Consider the following 24583-nt stretch of genomic DNA (forward strand, 5'->3'; position numbering starts at 1 on the left):
CTCTCTCAGCAATTATGGATTTAAAATTTACGGGGCTTTACTCGAGGAAAGTGTGGAAAACAGAAAAGATAACAACCCTTTATTAAGAGATATATGTATGTTAGCAAAACAGTTAAAAAAAACAACAGTAACAGAACACAACAAAACTATGCAGTGATCCTAGAAAAAACAAGGTCTGGTAAATACTTCTCTGTCCTAATAGCGCAGTCCTAATCGTGACCTGCAGGGGGCGCTGTTGGATTGCAGAGGCGCAGAGCCTGCAGTTCGCTGGTGCGGTCGGTAGGGGGCGCTGCCGAGTCGCTGAAGGTGCAGCGCCTGCAGTTCGCTGGTGTGGTCGATAGGGGGCACTGCCGAGTTCCGGCAGCCTCCACGGGGGGGAAAAAAAGGGCCCTGGGGCCGGTCCCAGATCACGGGAGTAGCCGAAAGGAGAAATGGGGGAACTCACTGTGGTTTTCCAGGTGGTAGCGTCGCAAGAAGCTCCTCTCTCCTCTCAGCGAGCAAAAAGGAAAAAACTCTCCGATAAAACACAGCAGAGTCGGGCCGGGGCCAGGAGGCAGCTCTCAGGCCGAGCTAAAGATCAGCAGTCCGGGCCAGCCAGGGCAGGCAGCCAGGCAGCAAGCCTCCAGGCCTTCTCTCCGGCCAAAGCCCTGCACCCAGACCCTGTCTCCGTCCTCCCCAGAGCGTCCAGCAGCACTGCCCCTCTCCCCTCCGAGCAGAGCCAGCTTCTCCAATCGCCCATTAGCCAGGAATGCAGTCAGGCTGGCTAAATCTAATGTTATGCTAATCGCCTTCTCCCCCTTCCCTGTTTCGTGCTCCTGTTTCTCTTACAGGGGGACAGGGAAGGAAAAAATTCCCCTCGGATTATAATCTATCACAGAGTCAAAGTCCTGTTGTAAAGATCAGAAAGCAAAAGGTGGTAGAAAGTTCAAATTGAAAAGAGGATTTTAATGCATATGCAGGGATTGGACTAATTTGGTACTCTGTCAGCAACTTTTAGTTGATTGGGCTGTTGTTATCTCAAAGGTGACAGTCTTCCAAAGTGCTCCGAGTTGGTTGATATTGTTCCAGCTGAAGACAGGGTTAGAGTGCACTGTAATATTCATGCAGTCCTGGACTCTTCTGAATTCTTCAATTCTGCACTAAACTCCATGTAAAAGGTGGTTAAATAAACAGGGTTTTATTTGTACTCTAGCAGTGTGTCTGGGAATAATTTGAGCATTGTCATGGTTTGAGATTGGCCCCCCCTCGAGAAGAGGGGGACTCAGAGGTGATTGGGTGCCAGGGCAGTGTTCCCTGAAGAGGCAATCACCACTCATGTTGTTCGCTTCTGCTCAAAATCATATATTCACAGCACCGGAAGTGGTTGGCAAGTTCTGTGTTGGCACTTCTGCTGTTGGTGTCTGCTGCGTGTAGGTGTGGAAGGCCAGGGGGTGGCTGGGCTCCCTCTCTCCCCTCCGGGGGAGAGAGGAGAGCCCTGCGGCCCCCCCAGCTCTGCCTAGCCCAGAGCAGAGTTAGAGGCAGCATTTTGAGTGTGTGCAGTAAGGGAAGAGACTCACGTGAGCACCTGAATCTGACTTGAGGTAAGAGAAGAGAGGCAGGCTTTTGAAGCCAAGCCTTCTCCCCCCTCCTTTTCTACAGCTAAGCTGTGGAGGGGGGCTTTCTGTCCCTCCACTGTAAGTGGAGGAGAGGCTCAGCATTGAAGCTGAGCCAAGTGGACGGGCCGTGGAGATAGGCCCAGTGCTCGGGAGAAAGAGTCCCAAGTGAAATTGGAGACGGACCCCACCCAGGGAGAGAGAGAGAGAGGGGGGGGGGCCCGGAGGATATCTCTGCCACGCAGGGCAACCGAAAACCTGAGGAGAAATCCACATGCCAGGACGTGGACACTTGATGAGCAGAACCACACTGCAGCAGCCTACGAACCAAGGTATGAGAGAGAGAGAGATCACACAGCGGCAGGAGAGCAAGGACTCAGAGCTATCTTCCTGGACTTCAGGAGGAGGAGAGACTGCAACAAACAACTGGAACTTGGTGAGGGGGGAGCGTTCAGGCCCAGAACACTCCCACAGAGGGACTGGTTATTTTCCAGCCTTGAAAAAGCTCTTTCCTGGACTAAACTTAAAGGAGGGGCTTGAAAGGACTGATTGATAGAGATGTATTATATATATAGTTGTCTTTAGCTTGTATAGTATTTATTTGTGTAAATAAATGTATATACTTCCCCCTTCCCCTATAGAAGCCTCTGGCCTGAAAGTTTCTCTTTTGTGTTGGCATAAATTGTGGGAGGGGGTGGAGAAGCCTGAAGATTGGATTTTTAGATTTCTAACGTGGCTCAAACTGCCACAAGCATATCTGCTGAAAAGTGTTCAGAGGTTCGTAGGCAGAAGGACTCTGAAAACACCTGGTTAGACAGTTAAAAAGTTGTGAATCATCTTGTTTGACAGGAAGAAATTCCAATTTTTTTTCTAAAATGTGTTATTTGTATGGCTAGTTAGAGCTAGAGGGACAAATAAGCAGTAATTGTTACCTTCCTCACAAAAACACGAGGGAAACAGAATGAACAGAAATAATTTAACAATGTTATTCTGTTTTCTAAGTGATTGAAATTCAAACTGATACATGATTCCAGTGTGGTTTTGCATGATTTGAGTAGGAAGTGGCAGTAGGACTTACGTATTGATTCTGAAGTGACTAGTTGATTGTCTGCCTTGCCAAGATGTTTGCCTTCCCACTTCATCCATGTTGAACTAAGAGTTGATGTGGAAAGAAGGGATAGTTTTCCATGGTCACATACAGCTCTTGTACTTGCTGCTCTTGCCATGTGTTCAGTGTCTTCTAGCCAGCCCTTTGTGGAAAGACAATTTCTAGCCTATCTTGTCCATTCTGTGCTTTCATGTTCTTTGCTGTTGCAGTATGGTTGGCCATAATTCTGAGCCCATCTGTGTGTTCATCCAAGCTGAAATCACTGAAATTACTTAGAGGGTAATTTCATAACACAGAAGAGAAATGTAGTTTAAAATGTAAATGTGTGTTGGCCTTTCAGCATGCATTTGCTAATGCACAGAGCTGTGTTCACTGGCCTGATCCAGCTCTGGCTGGGGTCACGAATACTTTGTTGTTGACCCCTGTGGAAGCCTGGTGAGGTCTGTCATGGGTGGCTTGCATGGGGACACACAGCAGAGTGTGCACTGGCTGGCTTCTGTTTGGATGCAGACTTGCTGCCAGAATGAGACTGAGGAAATACATGTGAAAGAATAGGATCTATTTTAAAAGATATGAAGGAAAACAACAGGTGCTTCAAATCATGTCCATCAGCAGGCAGATAATTTTTGTTCCCATGATGTATTATTTCTCCTCCACTTTTTGCTTTCCTGTTCAGTCCCTAAATTGAGATTTTTCTGGGCAGGAACTTTGTGCTTACATGTATTTGTGTAGTGTCTGCAACAGTAGAGCCCTGATATCACATGGGACATGAGATTAATAAGTAGATTTGTGTATTTTAAATCAAGTCAACTGAAAGAGAAAATTCCTTTTAAGTCAATGGTTGCATGTCAGAAGGGATGGTAATTTTCTATTAATATGCCTTATTGCAGAAGTTTTTTTGACCTGTGTATGTTAAGAGCTCATTCCCAAGCTTTTTAATTCCTCTATATTATTTTATGCATGGAGATAAATTGTGTTGTTGTTGACAGCAAAATGCTGAATGATATTTTTAATGGCAGACCAGCAAGAATGTTAATATATGTTTTGGAACTGAGCTTGAAAAAAGTTTTTTTAGTTCTTCCTTCCCTACTCCCCTGCTTTGTGATAAAAGCATTCAGGATATTTTCTCCTCGTTTTCTCCCTTTGCCATATGGGAGACTGAAAACTTTTCTCCACCTTACCTGTTGTCACAGTTTGACAATGGGCTAAACACAGCTCTAAGATTGGTGGTGATAAGTTAAAAAAAGTAGTGTCAGTTTGATGCAAAGTGCTGACTTGCTCTGTGGTTCAGATTGTTTAAAAACTGGTAGATTAATTCTGTACCAGCAGTCAGATCCATGATTGTCTCTTATCCTGCTGCTGACATACAGCAGACATAAAAAGTACAAAGCCAGCATAAGCTCTGTATCATGTGCTAATTCAACAAAAATGCGACTGCGTTCCCAGGTCTGGCATGGGTCATTAGTGTGGCTGGATGCTGCTCATGGTGATGTCTAAAAGGTCTTGCTGCCAGCTGTACCTTAAACTGAGCAAAGGTCTGACTGAGAGTTAAACAGAAGAAACAGCACTGAAGAGGAAAATTTTTTGTGATAAGATGATGCCATAGAAAATAAGAACCTGAGCATATTGCATGTGCACTGAATGAAGTGCATCAATATGTGTAATAAATGTTTCTTTTTGAAGTGGGTAGTATTAGAGGCAACTTAGCCTAGAGTGGAGTAGCATAGTGACTTGCTGACATATGTATGTTATTACCCATTACTGTGTTTTTTCTTTTTAGAGGAAATATATCTATTTTGCAGTAAATGAGAAGTATTTGAAGTATTTTAAATGGCTGCTGCTGGTCATTTTTTTCTTTTCTTTTTTTTTCCCCTAGAGGCAAATCTTGCAGTTCTCAACAAAAAACTTGTTCTTCTGCCTGTGTCTGTGAATAGAGTGAGCCTAGGTTGAGGCTAGTGATGAGGCAGAAGGTGTAACTTACTTTGATGCATCAGTTTTGGGAAAATCCCAGTGTATGCAATTTCAGAAACTCCCAATACGACACATGTATTTGAGTTTGTCACTGAGGGAGTAGTATTGCAATAAGCTTGACTGAAAAACCACAAGGTTTAAGGCTGATCTCCTATTAAACCCCAACAAAGTAAAACCAAAAGCCTTCATCTCTCCTCTCTTTCAAAACAAAACAAAAACCATCCAGCTTCTAAGTAATCAACAGGCTGGAGCTCAGCTTGTGGCTGAGAACAGCTGTGCAGAAATGGAGGCTGTGCATAATTATTTAGTGTAACCTTCTGACACATCTCTGGCCATTTTGTATCATTTGGCTACTCTGTTATCAAGGCCAAAGGCTTGTTAAGCCCTTAAAGAAGCACGAAGTATGTGCCAGCTGCAGAAGGTGGGAGAGGCCAGACAGGGATTGTTTGGGTGGGAGGAAGTTCCCTGTGTTGTATGTTAGGGGACCATGTGAGGGGTGCTTTCAAACAGGGTGGGCAAAATTCATCTTTGAGGAGTAACTTGAGACAGGGGAATCGGCTAGTTAACTTCTCTGGATCTCTTCTGTCCTCGTTCATCTTTGCTTGGAGTGTACTTTAGTCATTGGTTTGGGTCTAACAGAGTGCTTAATTTTTTTCCAGGTTATATGGGCTACTTAGCAGTCAAAAAGATGGCTATAGCTTCTACCAGCTATGGTGCCTTTGGAAAAGGCACCATATCTAAACCAAAGTGAGGAACTTGGCTGATATTTCATGTCAAAAGAGAGCAGCTTATCTGTCTTCATTAGGAAATTTCTCTGTTAGTGCTTTTCTCTTCCAGGTTGTGCTAGGACCTTTATAGAAGCATCTTTCAGATTATATCCTGGGACTCAAATGGTCACTGAATACTTTTTTCCTCACTTTTTTGACATCCTCTGCATTTCTGAAAAAGCTGCTTCACACTGAGGAAGTACCTACAGGTAGTTGGTGCATAAAGCTGATGTGTTTTGGAGAACCTGCCATGGTGTATTTCCCACGCACGGTCAGTGTCTTGTCCACAGGTTCGGGGGCTGAAGGACCAGCCCTTTACCTTGTCCAAAAGAGTGAGGTTCTCAGGGTGCTGCTGGAGTTTTGTGGTGTAAATGAGCAGAGGACTGGCTCTTCTTCAAGCAACTCTGTGTGTACACTTAATTTTTATAGAAGTGTATGTGTAGGCTTTTGGGCAACATGTAATACTAAATATGACCCTATCATTACATACCTTATCTCCAGTCTGTACGTGGAATTCTGCTTGTCTTGTTATTCTGAATAGAAAAAACTTTAATCATACTCAGTTGCTTCTTCTCTCAAGTCATTAAATAGGGGGAAAAACACCTTATTTTTACTTTGAATGTTATTAGTTATACCATTAGAAAGCTAATGCTTCTAGAGAAAAGTTCAGCTTTTATCTCCTATCTTGTTTTTCAGTTTCTTACTCCTCGCTTGTGTGTAGTTGCTGTTTCGTTGTGTGCTGAATCCCATTGCATTCAATTCCATTAGTGTACATGCTTTCTTAAACAAGTCCATTACAGTGCTTACTGCAATCTGTCGACAAGAACTGCCTGGTGGACGTTATAAAAATATCCCTGAACATTAGAAAGGCATGTTTAAAACTGTTTCCGTGTTATTAAGGTTTTGAGTATGGTTGATTTGTGTTTATTTAGAATTTCCCTACTGCTTTTTTTGCATCTTTGTGTAGAAGTGTTCTAAGTCTCAGCTGAGTTGCAGCAAAGGTCATTAAAACTGTATGGCTGCCACTATTCTTGTCTGAGCACAAGTAAAATATGAAGATTTTCTGAAGCGAGACTTCTGAACAGTGAAAAAAAAAATTGTTAAATTGCAGTGGCTAGTAGCAGCTGACATAGAGGAAAATAGCCCCATTATTGCTGGAAATACTCGGGTATTTGCATTTACTTCGATGTGTTGGGACTTGCATTTTGGGAACAAATAAGCCATTATTTTACCCGAGCACATAAATATTTTTCATGGAGCAAGTAAATACAAATGTAGTGTTTGTTTATACCATTAAATTTACAGATAACATCCTTGAAAACCCTGGATAAAACATTACTTCTCAAGCTATTATGTTACTTATATAGTTTGGTAAAGACATTTTTAGTGTACTTTAGGATGTGTTATTTTCATGGTAAAAGTTTGGGAAAATAGAATTATCCAGGCTGTGTATGCAAGAATAGAGAGCACTGGTTGAAATCTATGTGTTAGCCAGCATAGTGGCCTGGATCTGGAAGCCCACTAAAGGTCTTTTCATATTGTCCTTGTTTTGCTGGGGCAGGTTGCTGGTGAAGAAGATGGTGTTATCTAAATGATTCCGAAGTGGAAGAAGCTCAGTTTAGGTTAATGGCCAATAATTAAGGCATGGGCTGTCTTGCTGCAGAGTAGCGATCAAGCACATTGGAAGTGCCATGGTCATCTCTTCAGCTCCTCCTGCCTGCCTGGATGCCGCCATGCTTCAGCCATGAGGGATTGCTACCTACCTTTCCCTCTTCTCCTCATGAAGAGTCAGTCCCTTGCTGGGATGCAGAATAAGGTCAGAGTGTGTGGAGATAGGAGCTCTTGTCCCAGGGCTTTGGGGAGTCTGGTCTTTTCTGCTCCCCACCCAGGATGTGGGGTTCAGGAGACCCCGCTGCTGTGTGCTGAACACCGTCAGCTCTCAAGTGCTCTGGAGAAACCAAGAAAAAATAAATGTTTGAAAACCTGTTTGGTTACATTAAAAGAGCTCATAGACCTATAAATCCTGTTAAAAATACAAACCTTGCTAATCTCCTCCCTGGTGCAGTGCCAGGGCAGTGTTTTCACTGGTAATAAAAGGTATGATTTACTTTACGGATCCCAGAGAGGTAAATACTAACTCTTGCTCAGCCACAGGTTTAATGTGTTTGGAGTTGGTTCAGTGACTCTCTTAATGCTGCCATAGCTACAGCCTCCTCTCCCTAATCCTCCAACAGCAAAGTCCTCTGGGTCCATGCTCTCCCAGCTGCCTTGTATTCAGTCCACTTGACCACTTTTCAAAAGATAAGGCACCTGTGTGACTTATCTAGTTTGAGTTTTGGTACCTAGAGGATAACTGTTAAGCCTAAATTTTGTATTTAGAAATACAGAAGAAATATGCCAGTTGGGATGCGTTTCCAGCTTCAGTGTCTGGAACAAACTCAGACTAAACATCACTCTGTGGAAGGACAGTGTTCCCATTTCAGATAGTGTGTATATTGTAATTTATTTCTGTTGGTTTTGCTGTTTTGAACTGATATGTGAATTAGGGTTTAATTACCTACTTTTAAATGCCAATAACCATAATTTTAATTTCTTCATGCTTTTTTAATAGAATTACCTGTCAGTGCCAGAGTTTTTTGCAGACCAAAGTAGCCATCCACATTATTACTCAACAGACCAAAAGGGTTATTCGCAACTAACATAAAAAGATTTTTAAAAAGATGATGAATTAATAACAACAATAATAAGAACAACTACAGTAATAATAATAATAATAATAATAATATATTCTGGTTACAATAGTGCAAAACACAAAGAGAAATATGAGAAAACACTTGGCAGTTAAAATAACACTTCAGGCTACTAAAATAGAGGTGCATTATCAGTTTCTGGGGATGACAGGTATGTTTGCTCTTGATATTGAACTCATAATGTTATTTACATCTGTCCTTATGGGGACAATCCTATCCGAGGAAGATTTTGTGCTGGAAACTGCCTTTGTCTCTTCACCCCAGTTCATTAGACTCGCTTATATTTAAGAGGAAAACAAATGCAGGATTCGCGTTGTTATGAGTGACGAGAATGATGTCCTTGGGGAAGGCAGGCTAAGATGTGATGTAGGGGGGGTGGAAAGAGCCACACTGAAGTGAAGTGTGTGTTTGCTATATAATGAATAAGGCAAGGATGGTAAGGACGGTCAGGGGCATAAGTGTGTGTAGTGGGTTTCTGTGGCTGGGTTTTGGTAGCAGGAGGGCTACCGGAGTCGCTTCTGTTAGAAGCTTCTAGAAGGTTCCTCGGGCTGGTAGAGCCAATGCCAGTCAGCTCCAGGATGGACTTCCTGCTGCTGGCCAAGGCCGAGCCAATTAGGAGTGATAGTAATGGCTCTGTGATAACATATTTAAGAACAGAAGGTTGTTCCGCAGATGAAAATTCCAGACAGGGAAGAGCGGAGTGAGAACATGTGAACAACAACGTAGACACCAAGATCAGTGCAGAAGGAGGGGCAGGAGGTGCTCCAGCCGCTGGAGCTGAGGCCCTGCAGCCCGTGGTGCAGACCATGGTACAGCAGCTGTGCCCCTGCAGCCCATGGAGGACCATCGGGGTGCAGAGACCCACCTGCAGCCCATGGAAAAGCCCATGCTGGAGCAGGTGGATATCCAAAGGAGGCCATGACCCCATTGGAGGCCCAAGATGGAGCAGGGTCCTGCCAGGGACCTGCAGCCCATGGAGAGGGAAGCCCAGGCTGGAGCAGGTTTTTCCTGGGTAGGACTTGTGGCCCCTGTGGGGGACCCATATCAGTACAGCTCATTCATGAAGGACTGCACCCCATGGAGGAGTGACCCACAGGACAGCAGTTCCATGAAGAAATGTTGCCTGTGGACCTCTCTCATGCCAGAGAGGTCCATCAAGGACTGTCTCCCTTGGGAGGGACTCCACAGGAGCAGGGGAAGGACTCCTCTTCCTGAGCAGCAGCAGAAACAACAATTGACAGTAACCCCTATTCCCCATCCCCCTGCACCACTGGGGAGGAAGAGGGAGAACATGGAAGGAAGGTGGGGTGGGGGGAAGGTGTTTTTAAGATTATTTTACTTCTCATTCTTTTGCTCTGACCCTGTTAGTAATAAATTCACTCACTTTGAGTCTGTTTTGCACCTGATGGTGATCAGTATGAGTGACCTCTCCCAGCTCTTATCTCAAGTCAGGAATCCTTAGTTGTTTTTTTTTTTTCTCTCCTCTGTCCAGTTGCAGAGGGGAGGGAGAGAGAGGCTTTAGTGGGTACCTGGTGTCCAGCCAGGGTTGACTCATTACAGTCTTTTTGGTGGAGAATGAGGGCAAGTCATGAGGATTTTGAGATAAGGATAGTAACTGGGAGAGGTAACAGGGAAAACAACCCACCGCAGTGTGGTTTTCAGCCACAGAATTTCTGTGCTACTGTGTTGTGCTTTGCTTCTTACAGGACTTGTTTATGGAGCTGGCTGAGTCAGTGCTGTGCTACCTGTTTTAAATAGAGCAGGGCAGGCATCATTTGGAAGTCTGAATGGCTGTGATACTCTTCTGTAGCCAGTTTTCCAGAAGACACCATTTCTTACAGGGGTTGGGGCAATTCTGTCTTATGGAGAACAGCTGTGGCAGTCAGGAAGCTAGGGACTGTGGTGGAGCACACTGTCCTCCTCCTCAAGGAAATGCAGCTTGATCTACATTTCCTCTCTCAGACTTGTCAGACATTTGTTATTGTTTACTGCTTCTCAGATCCCTTTCCTGTTCTTTTTTGAAGCTATTGTATGACAGGTTTTTCTTGGCTGGTTGCTTTCTATTTATTATAAAGAAACCCATAAACAGATATCTGGGAACTAGTATTCTTTGAAAGCAGCATAGTCATTTGTAGAATTACGTTGGTGCTTTTGTTTTGCAAACTGAGTATAAGGTCATTTAAAGCATTTTTGAATTTTTTATTTTTTAAAACAAAACTTGCTTTAATATTTGGGTTCACTGACTGAATTATTGTGATGCATTTTAAATAAAAAGTCAGTTATATTTTTGTGGGTCAGGATAAAGGGAATTAGTTGAAAGACATTATTTAAAAAGTAGTTTTTAAAATCATCTTTGCTTGAGCAGGCATAAAACCAGTGTTATTTTCTAAGTGGAAGTAGAAAACTGCAGGTTTGTCATTGTATCATAGCCTCTCTATAGTAGAGTTATAAAGGTTATAATAAACTTGCATCTGAACTGGACATCAGTGGATTTGTTGAAGATGAGAAATTTAGTAGATGTTTCTCAATGCAGTCTCCTTTTTCAGGGACAGGTGACTATATATGCAAAATTTGACAAGGACATTTACCTCCCAGAGGACACCGAGTTTTACTTTGTTTATGATGGATCCCTGGAAAGGCACATAATGTTTGCTGAGCGAGTTAGTGACAGTGCTCTTCAATCCATAGTTCCAGGTGAGCCTTAACTCCTGTTTACATTTTTCAACTCTTTCCTAAACTCAAACCCCCTTTCAAAGCTGCACATAACTGGACGATTTGGTATAACTGTTTTATGGCTCTGTATTGGAGGAAATGCAGGAGTTTGAATGATGGCCTTTGGGATCCAGGGGTGATCCTGCCTGATGGCCTTTGACCAACTAGGGGTGATCCTGCCTTTTGTAGCAATCCACGCAAGCGCAGTATCAGATGTAGGCAATGTTATGGACTTGCATAGTTAGGTATGCATTAAAGTGCAGTCTTCAGGGGTGGCATAATTTTTAATGCGTTAATTTTATGCTATACCTGTTTGCCTCTGGGCATCCTAACACTTGCAAAAGTCCTGTTTTTTCTGAGCCTTCTCTCAGTGCAGCAGTCAACCTGGCTTGCAAGATCCTCCTACTGGAGGCTTGCAATGCTTGGAGCTCTGCTGGAGCTGGACATGGTACAGAGGTGTCTGGGAAACCATTCCGGGGTGCCTCACTGTGAACAGGGGGATATGTGTTGCTTCTCAGTTGGCTTTCTGCCTTGACGTTGTCTACTTCACGGATGTAACATAAACCCTGCATGTCACCTCTGTTATGTGCTTTGTGAACTTTTCATTTGTGTGAGTAGGTGGCTGTAGATGTGATGTACCTGTGCAATAGGATCTGCTTGTTATTTGTTTGTGTGTTCTAAAGGGGATTTAGAGTCTGAAAATAAGAGCAGAGTATAAAAAAGGAAAGTTCATCACCATTACATAGTGTCTTCTTTAATCCTGTAAATGGTAAATGATTGTCATGGATTACAACTGGAGAAAAGGCAATGCTAGGCTTGTTCCAAGGCTTAAAAATTTTTTTTTTAAGGTGCCTGAAATGACATTGTTAAATGGTTGCTTCTGGGCTAGGAATAAAAACAGAGGGCTGCAGGCAACACTTAATCATGGCAGAAGGCATGAACAGATAAAAATAAAATGTGAGGTTAAAATATAGCCTGCTGATGTTAGTGTTATTTTGTGGTGGCCAAATTAAACATAAGGGAACACAGAGCACTTTAAAAACAATTGCAGTTGTGGTAAGTACTGCTTCTTTCTGCAGTTACTAGATTGCACATATACTTGTAGTTATACAAGGGATATACAGGAGTATGTTGGAAAATATAGATTTGTACCCTTAGTACATCATGGTTAGCTCTCCAGTGAGAGGTACAGCTTGCACCTCTTTTAGATATATGACATCCACCCTCCCTTAGATGTCAAAGCAGTAGGAGGGAAACACAAAGTCCTGAAGAGGTTTGAGAGACGAACTCCCTTGGACTTTAAGGGTCCCAGCTGTAAGTTAGAGAGTTGATGCAACATTTAATCAAGTCCACCAAGAGCCTGAAACATGCATTAGTTAAAAGCTTTTGGGTTTTGGCCTGGATAGGTACAAAAAAGGATGTTAATAGATATTTTACTCAGAGTTCATGTTGCAGGCCACTCCCCCACTCTTTTCATGAGCATCATATTTTTCCTAATGCTTATCCAAGAACCTTCAGTTCTTTCCATTGTAGTTAAAGAATACTCACCTAAAAAGGCTGGTTCTAGAATTAATTATATTGGTATAATTGGGAGGAATGGCAGTTCACAGTCTAGTTGAATCCAAGTTCATCACTAGAAATGATTAGTGTATGCCCTATGACAAATAAATGTAATGAGAGGCAAGAATAAAATAATTCTGAATGAGCAGTCACAGCTCTTAGAAGTGAAGGGGAATAAAAAATAACTTATATATTTTCTGAACATAGATAATACCAGTGATTAATTTAAATTAAAATTACAGGCCATGGATGCCAAGAAGCAGTTTCTGTCTCTGTATTAATGTAGACAGGGAGTTACTCACCTCAGCAGCTGTCCCATCACTTACAGAGAGAATCTGTCTTGCAAGTTGTCTCGCTTTCTGGTCAATCATGCAGAATGTGTCACCGCCACTAGTCAAAAGCTGTTGCTGGATAAATTTGGGCTAAGGATGAAAGATCTGCAGTTGCTGGATAATGACCTGATGATGGCCATTGCTTACAAAGAATTGCCATCGACCTGGAACACCCTTGGACACTGCCCAGAAGGTGGTAGGGTTTTATTATGAGTCAGAAAGCTTTTAACAGCGGTTTGGTGCACAGTTCAGGGTAGAGTATCTCACTATTTTATCCACGTTCTCAATCCTAGTGCTTTATTTTTTGGTTAACATGAAAAAATTGTTCAAGTGTGAGAGGGGTAATCAGAGATTTGGGTTGTGCCCAGAGAGTTAAAAAGGATAACAATGGTTATTTTAACTCTGTCTCTCCAAGAATTTTTTCTACCTTGACTATCTGTGAATGTAGTTCTTTATTTATAAATGGACTCTGCCTTTGAAAGCTTAAAGAGCTTTAAAAGCTTTAAAGAGCTGTTCAAAAAAAGCAAAAACTGTAGCAGTGAAGTTTTGCTGCTGTGATTCTAACCAAGTGAGATATTTTATCTACACGGACAAAAAGGAAGTGGTAATAAAAGAGAAGAATATGTCACTGTAGGCATCCTGATGTACAGAGTAAATGTAATTTTTGTCACTGTTCTGTTAATGTTTATGCTTTATTTATGACTATGATCATTCTTTGGGGAGCATATCATTAAACAAGGGGTTTTTTTGTGGCTTTTTTTATTGTAGAAGAATGGGGTGAAAATATATGTGAAACTTTACATTAGGTTATGCTTTTGAAATTTTTGTAAGAAAACTACGTGAAATTTTCCTAGTTTCAGGTTTCATTGCAAACAAAAAACTGTAGTTAGGGTTTGCTGAAGAGTATAATTTTTTTTGCAGACCCAGCTGATTTATAGCTGAGATTGGAAACTTGATGGCTTCACGTTTTTCATTGAATATTTGGTGCTTTTAGCTGCTTTTAGGTGCTTTTAGTACTTTAAATTGCTAAAAATTGGAAGAAAGGCAACTTCCGTATGAGCCAAACAAGAAGAGAGATTCATGCAAGCTTTTGGGAAGTAAAAACACAGCACTTAGCCCATTTCTTTGGGCGAGCACTTTTTTCCTGTCTTAAATATTTCTAATTCTTAATTACAGATAGCTTGAAATCTGAAGGATGCTTTTTGTCTGTCTGTTGTAAACCATTCTTTAAACAGATGTGAAAACAAGTACCAAATCTCATTCAAATATTGTCTAGACAGGAGAGAAAAAATAAAAGGCCATTACTTGTTTCATTTTGATGTGTAGTAAATATCTGTTCACATTACTCAACTTCTGGAACAAGTGTTGGATCTTAGGAATGAGGACCTTAAGTCAAAGCCTGAAGAACTCAGCTGTAGTTTTGTTCACAAGCTTGGCTAAGTTTTTCATCAAAACCAGTTGAAACACAACACAGGTGTGGTACTGAGAGATGCTTGGGCATAGCCAGCTGGGTACCTTCTTGCTTGAAACACAGGGAAGAGTTATCCTAGGTGTGTTGTGAGTGCAGAGAGCATCTCAGCTGGTACCAGAGTAAGCTCTGCCAAGGCAGCTGCCATCCACGTAGCAAAATTCTTTAATTTTTAGTTATGCTAATTGTTAATTTTCAGGTTTACAACAACATTTTTATGGAAAAACGAGTATGTTGCCCTTGTGAGACTTTTACAGGTCTTGTATTTTTTTGTTTCCATGTATTTTTCATACTTTTTCATTTTTCAGATTTAAATATATATATAATATATATTACATTATATATATTTATATATATACATAAACAAAATTTGAACACAGTGAAAAAGCTGAGATGTGTGCCCCAGTTGCTATACAGAGCCTCTCTAAACATTTGAAGTGTTAGATGTGCATGTCTTCAGCATGCTGCATTGGGGTTGCCTCATGGGCACTGTTGCACTTGAAGAGATGACATCTCCCTTTGTACATTGCTGTTAAATTAATGCTGTTAAATGAAGGCACAGTCTTTTGCCTTCTCTCTGAATAAAACAAAACCTGATCTGAATTCCTGGGGCCTGGAAGCCAGCTTTGCCACTATTTAGTTATTTTCAAGAGGAAGACTGCTCTTTTAGGTTTTTGGCTATTGATAGAAGCAATACAATTAGAGCCTGAGTTATGAAAACAAATTGTGGATCACAGGGAGGGGAACAGTGTCTGTACATGTTTAGTTCCCTCTCATGAACAAGGAGATTTTCCATTTTATTTCATAAATGCATTGTAATTGTTTTCTAGGAATAGGTCTTGTGGGGTGAACTGAAATACCCAACCTTGCTGCTTTATAGTCTGCCTTTGGGGGACACCTTCCCATTTTCTATGGCATTTTTTGCTTTACAGCCCTCTCCCTGCCCTTTTCTTTGTAAATTGCGTTACTCTTTCCACTTGGTGTTAACACATTTCCTGCTAAGGTGCATAAGTTCCAACCTGACTGATGCATGTTTTTGATGTAAATTAAAGAAAATTCTGTCTGTCTTTTCCTCAGTGAGAATTTTAGATTACTTTTTATTCCTGTGGAAGAAAAGGGAGAGGACTTTCCTAATTCCTTCATGGAATAGGTCTGGTAAGATTTTTGAGGAGAGGTAATTGTTTTGCAGTCAGAATGTTCAGGGAGTTAGACAGACAAATCTTTGGCCCAGTAGGAATTTGCCCCTTTGGAAGCTGTGCATGGCAGATGGAGTAGGATGCTAGCCTGTGCATTGGGAAGCAGATGAACGTCTTTCAGTGCCTGCTGCTGGCCCAGAAAACTGTGACATGGGGCAAGATATTGGCAAGCATGCTTCAACCTGTGGGTCCCCAGCAAGTATATGATTCTCATCTCCTGATCAATGGTAGTAACAGCAGAGAGGAGGCATTTGAGGTTCCTCTGATCGTGAAGGGGCTTTTTGGGAAAAGCACTGAGCACTTGGAGATGCTCAGAGTGTTAAGAGAGCAAGTACTGTAAGAGATACGAGAGAGAAAGTTTCCTATTTAAGACAATATGTAAGTAGTGAGACTCAGAAGCCTACTCTGTTGCTCAAGAGACCAGATATGAAGCTGTGGTCTGACCCAGCCTCAACTTTCAATCGGCATTAGGTTGGAGAAGCCTGCTTTTCTAGCTGAAAGGGTGTCCCCACCTGGCATCGAGCACTTGAGTGGTGCTCAGTAAACAAGTGCTTAAACCAGACTGCTGGATAGAGCATTTGGCTGCAGTACTGAAGAATGAGGAATATCCCTCCAGAAAGAATATCCTGTGATGTTTTGCATCTTTGTTGGGGTCACCCAAGCAGCAGAGACAACTGAAACTTCACATGATAGTGTAGGTGAGGCACCACAGGCAGCCTTTCCTGTGTGGGGCCAGTGGATGGGAACCTTTTCTAACCCTCCTGCTGCTAAAACTGCTGGAGCAAAACTCCTTTAAGCCCACCTTTGTGATGGAGCTTAATCTTCCCTCATCTCCTTTTCTTCTGTAGATTGATGCCAGCCTTTGAGTGTTCACACAGATGTGCTCTCACATGGGCTGTCACATACCTGACTTCATGCGTCAAAGTGGGGTGTACCGAAGACAGCTTTAAAAATAATCTCATAGCTAAGGGAAAAATGGAAAAATTAGCAGTAATGCATAATAATATGAAGCCAGAAAAAAATGGAATTTTTCAGCCGGTTTTGATGTCTCCCCCTGCTTGTCAAGCCTTGAGGTTTTCAGTCTGCCTCCAGGAAATGAATGAGATTCAGAGCCTGGAATGGGCTTAGTCATTTCTGTCAGAGAGAAATACTTGATTTTAGTTTATTTTTTTGGACATAGGAAGGGATTCAGGTGCAAGGAAGAACAAAAGGATTCTTTTAATGTTTAAAACAGACTGAGTTTGGCTCAGCTCTGTGTAACTCAAACAGAATGTTTTGGCTGGAGAATCGGGATGCAATGCAAAACAACATCTTGATAGTACATATCATTTACAGCACCACCTGCCTTGCAGTAGCCGACCTTGTATGAATCAGCCAGCAGTGCTGGCTTTCAAATCTTAAGAATTGTTGGGTTTGTGTATTGATGAAAAATGGCATTTTATACTATTTAAACTAGATGGTATTTTATACCATTTAAATATGAATATGTTGTAGAAGCCTTGTGTTTTCCTTTTTTTCCTTATTCTGTTCCAGCTTTCCAAGAGTGCAGTTAAATTAATTACATTGGATTTTCCACTATTGGGGTTGTGGTGGTGTCTATTTCTTGATGGTTTTCTTTCTGTTGTGTTAGGTTTTTTTTGTTTGGATTTCCCCCCCCTCCCCCCTCCCCCTGTTGTGCCACATTTGAAGTCTTCCTCAAGGGAATGGAAAAATAAAGTGAAAAGTGTGGGGAAAATGCCATTTATTCTATCACAGTGAGGAGCTATAAGAGGAGGTGGTAAAAGAACTGAAGCTAGAAAATGTTTTTAAGAAAAAAAATTGCTAAAACCCTGTTATTTCCAAACTTTACCATTCTTTAATGCAAATCTTTTCTTTATAGGCAGGTCTATTTAAAAAGCTTATTATCAGTATCCTGTCTTTTTTGTTCTTTTGCTTTGATATTGCTGATCCTGGAATACAACTGCAGCAGATTTTGGGTGAAGGGATCCCTGGTCCTATCCTCCATTCAGAGCAGGGCTTACTTGGTTCCGTGCCATTCTGGCTTTATGCGATGTGCAGATAAAGGATTCTTTTGAATATAATAACACTTTAAGTCCAACATTTTCAAAAAGGGGTTGATGACTTTCCCCCTGCCCTCAGAAAGGTTTTTGCAGAAGGCAGCTCTCCTGTTAAGATGTTAAGAGGATGTACTCAGCTGAGACATGACAGCAGCCTTCAATTATGTGAAAGGAAACTGTGAAGGGAAAGAAATGAAGTATTTTTCATTCAGATGGGAAAAGAAACAGCAGGCTTATACTGAGAAAGGGTGTGCTAGATGATTGTTGTTACGGTGAGGGTAAAATTTTCCCTTGTGTATTGCCCAATGATGTTATGAAAACCTCTCATTGCTGGAAGGTGTTTAGAAGAGATGAGACAAACATTAGGCTAAAGGCAAAGAATGGACTAAAGACCACTTGAGTATTCTTCAGGATTTTTTTAAAAATTAAATATACCTGACACTTTCAGAGGGAGTACTTAAACTGAATAGGAGTCTGCCGTGAGCTACTATATTTGAGTGTAAGTAGATGACGGCTTTGCTCATTGTATAAGTGTTTCTGAAAAAAATGCTTATTAGCTTTTTGACTACATAACTGGTCTCTCTGCTAGGGAATTGCATTCTGTCAGACAGTTTATCTTGTAAATATTGATGGAGAGAGGAAATTTGACCACAATTTTGCTGTTGACTTCAATTCTTATTGTTTACACCAATGTGTGCACATACCTACATATGCTTCATGAGCTTCACATTGCCATTGCCGCTGGAGTGTATAATTTTCAATTACTTGTTCTGAAGTAGTTGGGTACAAGGGAAGAAGAAGTCTGTTGAATAGGGATCATATATTTCAATGAAATTTCATAAATAACTGGAAACATAATAGATTTCAGATGATTGTTCTAAGAGCTGTAGGGTAACTGCCCTTAAATACTTGACCTTGTGGAAGTACCTCATATTTAACTTCATACTAAAATATTGGTGTATGGAACAGGTTGAGTGGTGCTTGAGAATATTTTATTTATCGCCTTTAAATTGCAGAGACTTTTTGTTTGAGAATGTATGTAGACAGATAAATCTTTCTTTGAATAAAGGCCAGGGAATGGCTTGAATGGTGATTCAGGATCTAGTGATTCAGTCATTGTATATCTTATTTTAAGCTTCATCCCGTTGCACTTGATGATATTTGCTGAGAAGAGAGGAGAGGAGGGATTGGCACATGAGGTCACCTTTCTGAGAGGAGAGAAACAAGAATTTTGTGGCATATTTTATGCATGTGGTGTTAACTTAGCTTCTAGCTCTCTCTGCTCTCACCATCCTGATAAATAACCTGCCTTGAAAAATCATACCACCTTTTTTTTTCTTTTAAATTTTTTAATTTAGATACTTGGCTGTGTTGCCAGATGTTTTGTGTTGCTGAGACAATACAAAGCAGCAGGAAAATTGCCCCTTAACAGTCTTCTGCAGTATATTGGGGCATTTATTGGTGCTGAATACTATATTATATATAAAGAAAGAAAGAAATAATGAGATTATCTAATTCAAACTGTTTTCTTTGACTGATGAAATTAGATGGTATTTGGATATCCTTTAGCTCTGCATGTGCAATTAAGTATCTAACTGTTGATTTCAGCGAAAGACCAAAAGTTTTTCTGCTGAAGTAATTTTTTAAGTCTGAACCTGAGCTGTGATATTTCTGCAGATGATAACAAGTGTCTTTTAATGCCTCCTAGCAAATAAAATGCTGGTTTTTGTTACTGATGATTTTGTTTTGCTTGCTGTGTTTTTTCAGAGTCTAAACATAAAGAAACTCTTCTCCAGCTTGTGATCAAATTGGGCTTGGTTAAGCTTTCGCTGTTCTTGGCAGCCCAGCCTGGAGGGTCATTGGCATTAGCATTACCTAGTGACGAAGGAGCAACACCATTAGATTTGGCGTTACAACATGGACACTCCAAACTAGTTGAGGTCTTCGCAAAGTGAGTAAAATGGTTTGCTGCTTCCTCTGAAAATGTCCTGTCAGTTAAGGAATGTGGGTAATACTGTTGTTTATCTTGAAAGAGTTGCCTATTTTGTACTGGTTTCTGCTGCTTTTTGCCAGTATTATCATTTTAAGTGGTAAACTTGTATTCACCATTAAAGGAAGTTTGTTATTTTCATCTTTCATTACATTTGCAAGTCAATTAATAGTCAGTTAAATGACAGAGTGCTACCATCAGGTACCTTTCCCAGAACTATTGCAGCTGAATCCTGATGCATTACAAACAAGAAAAGACATTCCTTAAAAAATATACATAGAAATATTTGTTATAAGCAGAATCATAGGACCTGACTTTCATGAAACTTTGGCAGACTGTGATCTCTCTAAAGCTCAAGTTTGAACAAATAAAGAAGAGTCAGCAATAAAACCAGTGCTGCATTTATGACTGTTTTACCAGAGAGCTGCCACACTGATAGATGACTTACAGGACAAGTGCTTTCTGGCGCCTTTCAGCTGTCTGGAGTTCCGTCTGTACAGTCCTGAGGAGCTGCATGGGGGGTGTGCGTGTATTTGTCTTGGGATATCAAATGTTCAGCATCAGACACCCCTTCTTACTCTTGGCTTTTCTTTGCAAATAGAGATACACAAGAATTGTGATACATTTTTATTTTAGTATGTGGCTCTTTCGGTTCTGGCTCCATGCAGCATATAGTTTATGTGAGTCTTATCTATACTTCAGTATGTTGCATTCTGTTATGACTGTCTCGTTTGTAATGTCCAAACAATACTGTATTCCCTTGAGATACTTTGTTTTTCACTGTTGTGGGATAACAAATCTGCTAGCTGCCAGTTGTGTCCTATGGCTATATATGGCAACATTTACAGGAAAAGGTACTGTTGCTCATTTATAACAATCAGGAGAAACAGGTGTTGTCACAGCTTGCTCTTTCTGGCTTCTTTTACTAGTCAGTAACCATCTAGAGCTAATATTGTTTTTTCCCAGTTGATAGCTAGAAGTAGCTGTGTGTTCTTAGGCTCAGAGGGATAGTTGGTTTTTGTTTGTCCAGCTGTGCTTTCAGTGAATGTTTCAGATTTTCTGCCTCTGGTTTTTGCAATGGGTGCGTTGAGGTCCTGACAGGTTGTGCCCAAGGCGAGCAGGAAGCTCACTGGGGCCATGCTTTGCTTCTACCTGTACACAGAGCACTTTAAAGAGTGATTCATTCCAGCTCCCAGGGCAGTCACTTGCTTGACATTTCAAGAGCAGAGATGTACGATGGTGCCTGCGTGCAGTTTGTTCATGCATTGGGAGCTCTGACGCTGACATTTAGCCACACTGCACAGCACTTGCTGGAGTTGCACATCAAGCTCTTCAGAAAATACTTCTGGGGCAGACGTCTTCTTTACCAGGTACTATAGCTTTTCTTCATAATTTCCAGCTCTAAACTTTCCAGGCTGGATTTGTTTTTTCTTGAGTAGCCCTTTAGTTTAAGCTGCCCGTGTCACTAATCACCAGCATAATTGCATGATTACTGTTGTGGGCTTCTATTTTGTGTAAGTGTAACACATTGTATGACTGAAGCTGGAGCATAAGAGATGTTGGCAACTTTGTCAAAGCCTCCTTTGTCTCCCAAGTTGTTTTTTAATTATGGTGGACTCTATGGGGAGTATTTTTCCCTGAAATCTCTATGTCTTCAATGGCCATTACCATTGTGTTCATTTTAGTACTTTGAAATATTTAATTTAGTTCCATTCTTTTGTCTGGTAGTGTAATGCCTGGGAACCTGTATCAAGAGCCAGCCCTGGTCTATTATTTACAGCAGAAATAGAGTATAGACTTTTGCTATAGAGTTTAGTTATGATATGGTTGGTCTTATTTCAGTGTAAGCTGTCTGAAGCACTGTTCTGATATCCTTCAGGACATCTCAATTTCAGTAAAATAAGGAGGAGAATGCTTGCATGTACAAGTTCTTTAATAGCAATACAGAATTGAGATTGCACAGCTATATAAAACTAGTGAGCTAAAAACACACTAAAAGTTGGCTTTTTTCCTGGTCTTGAAATTCAGCTTTTCTTTTTCATGCTTTGCTTCAGGTTTCCTTGTCTGTGCACTGATTTGCTTGAGTTATCTTTATTGCATTCTGTATTTTTTTTCTAACATAGAAACTTAATGTGTGGTATGTTGTATAGTCCTTATGTATAATCTCGTGTAACTATGTTGTCAAGAATTTGATTTGTTCCAATACAAAGAAGTTGTTCTGTGTAGCTTGCAGAATCCCTACAACTCTGTGTGGCTTTTCCATTGAGACTATAGTAAACCTCAAAGGAAAACCAAGACTATAATCAAGAATGCATTGTTATTTTTATAATTGGCTTTTTCTTGCACTCATAAAATCTTCGTTTTTCCTTCAGTTTGTGAAATGGGAAAAAAAAAGTGTGGTATGTTAGATATTCTCAAAGACAAAGACTCTTAAAGGCTAAAAATTCTGCACTTGATATTTTCAGGAAAAACCTACTGCCGTGCATTTGTGAGTTCCCCTTTTGCTCATTCCTCTGGTCGCAGCAGTCTAGATTCTGTTGTGGGGACCCTGTTCCCCTCCTGCTCAGCGTCAGTGTTGCACCACTTTTAATAAAGCAGAAAGAAACCAAAATAATTGGGAAGATCACATGTTTATTTAGTCAATTTCTTATACACCAGATATCATCCTGGATTATATGTGAGGAGATGATCAAACTGTCGTGTTTAGACTATGTATTATGTCCAAAAGGAAAGGTAAAATTAATTTTACCTCTATTGTAAACAAGGGTTTTGAGCACTTTAGTTATATGCAAAGCACTGGTAGGGAATTAGAGATTTTTGGTGGGCATTAGAGATTTCACAATACATAGTCTTTTTAAAATAGAGGTAGAATTTATTGCTGTACTGGAGTATTTATCTCATCTACAGCTGTATAACTGGTATCTTGAGACTACATAAATGACCACATTGCTATTTTATGCTTGAGTCAGAGAGTCATGAACTTAAGAGAAGGAGCTTGTCTCATTTATGGTGGCATGTAGCTGTGGATTTGTGTGAAATGGCTGACTTAGGGAGGAGCACAAAATATTTTTGCATTTATTCCTGCAATAAAATACTGATCTTTCTCAAGTGTGTTCTTCGTTCTCTGCTCTGTAGGCTCTTTTAGTTCCTTGAGTATTCCTTAGAAGTCTAAAACGGTAATGGAAAAGTTAAAACAAGCAAACTGTCAGTAAGCTACAGTCACCTATATGGGAGCCATGCCTCCACTAAACAGTTCAGAAAGGGAAAACTCACAGGTTTTGTGGCTGTGCTAGGCAATACAGAATAGAGATTTCCGAAGATGGTGAGGAAAAACGTGAAATTGCTTGAACTCTGTGTGACCTCCTTGGGGCAGAGATTGCTGTGGTGATAGTGGTGCCTGTCAGTGGGGCTGTGTGGTTCATTGTGCCAACCCTGGAGACCTAGACAGTGTGTGAAGGTGATCCACTTGGCTGTCTCAGCTGCTGGGCAGCACAGCCAGTGCAGGGGAGAGGTCAAAGGAAGAGAGATCTGAAAGAGAGATCTGGGGACTGATGGACGTGTTTGAAATGGTGTCAGAGTAATGAAAAAAGCAGAAAGGTCAAACCAGGATAATAATCAGAAATTATTAAGATAATTTATGATCATTTAAGTAATTTTATTACATGGTGGTGAACAGATTTAGTAGTTTCGCAAGGAGGAGATGACTTCTGCCTGGTAGGCGTGGGAATAGGAAACTGCCTAGCACACCAACAGATGAGCAGAGAAAAATGCAGCTAGCCCCACTGAGGTGGGGATCATAGATAGCTTGACAGCTTCATGGCTTTCAAATCAGTTTGGCTGCAATATTCAGCCCAGGGTCATCCCTGACTGCTTCTTTTGTGTTTAGATTACCACGTCTTTACTCTGTTTGCTGCTCTTGGTAGGTGGCAGATACATAGGTCACACACTAGGAGCAAGCAGAGTTGTAGATGAAACCACACAAAAGGATATATTATTTCTTCGTGCCCCTTTGCTTGTAATCTCTGAGGGTAATTGCTGAAATAAGAGTCTGGATCCCAGTCCCCAGTTTCTTTTGAGTAGGAGTGATATAGGCAGCGTGCATATGAGTGAGGGGGCAGACTGACCAGGGGCCACAGACATGGGAAGAGAGTGGCTCCTGCCTTCCAGGCTGGGTTTACCATATAGCTAGTGTATAGACCTGGTTTATTCTCTTTATATTGCCTATCCATCAAAACTGCTTGTGGATGCTTTCAACATAAAGTAGACTTCTGAACAGAGCTGTTGTGCGAAGGTGCAGTGCTACTTTTCTCATAGAGAATGAGGTTCTAAGCAGTGAAGTACAAATGTTAAATCTGATCCTTTATATCCCTTGTGTCTTGTAAGCAGGAGGTAACTTCTCTTTGTGGTTAGAAATATTTTATCGGTTTCCCTCTTGAGGAATTGCTGTTGGTTTCCCCTGGAAAGTAGCCAATAAAATATTCCCAGTGGAATCTCTGTCAGTGATTTTAGTATTGCTTATAACATATTGATTTGGTACTCTTTGATATTATTCTTGAGTTTTCAGATAAATGTCATGGGCATCAAATACAGTTACTGTCATTTTTATTTTTTTTTTATAGAGTATTAATTCAAACCAAGTTGAGACAGTGGAAGGTCCAAAAATGCCCTGCAGTACAACAAGCTCTGTAGAAGGTACAGTTTTTTTTTCCATAATGTTGCAATCTTTAAAAGCTCCAGAAAGTTGGCACAGATTTGTACACCATTTACTTACCCAGGAAGATCACATATCATATGATGTTAGAGACCTTTAAGTAAAGAACAGTGGAATATGTACGTCATACATTATGAGAGTTGTGTAAATCATGATATTCCTTACAGAGCATCGGTTTTCCAATGTCAGACTGAAATTGTTCACAAAATATTATGGCATTTATAGTGACTGGAAAAGCCTTAACTGATTTCATTTAAAGAGCCAGAAAAATGTGAGATGGTTCCAGGAGAGGGCAGTGTTTAACTGAATGAACGCTCTAGCCTGCAAATTCCAATAAAGCCAAATAAGTTAATAAAGATAGGAGCAGAG

At 40.9% G+C, this 24583-nt stretch overlaps 1 protein-coding gene across 3 annotated transcripts in view; it reads left to right on the forward strand.

Annotated features, from left to right (window-relative positions):
• The window catches only part of ARHGEF28 (Rho guanine nucleotide exchange factor 28), a 124178-nt gene that overhangs the window by 18176 nt on the left and 81419 nt on the right, over positions 1–24583 (forward strand). Inside the window, exon 1 of one of the 3 annotated variants that reach the window (XM_027671529.1) lies at positions 20819–20873. The exons of 1 other annotated variant lie outside the window; for it this stretch is intronic. Coding sequence is in view for 1 of the 2 variants with exons in the window: in XM_027671525.1 (XP_027527326.1) it covers positions 24165–24195 (31 nt within the window). In the remaining variant the exon portion in view is untranslated. Of the gene's footprint in view, positions 1–20818; positions 20874–24149; positions 24196–24583 lie in introns of those variants that run through there. One more of the 3 variants, XM_027671525.1, reaches the window with a different exon arrangement.

This window comes from Neopelma chrysocephalum, unplaced genomic scaffold (genome assembly GCF_003984885.1).
Source record: "Neopelma chrysocephalum unplaced genomic scaffold, ASM398488v2 Primary Assembly neopelma1_97102, whole genome shotgun sequence".
NCBI classification, from domain to species: domain Eukaryota; kingdom Metazoa; phylum Chordata; class Aves; order Passeriformes; family Pipridae; genus Neopelma; species Neopelma chrysocephalum.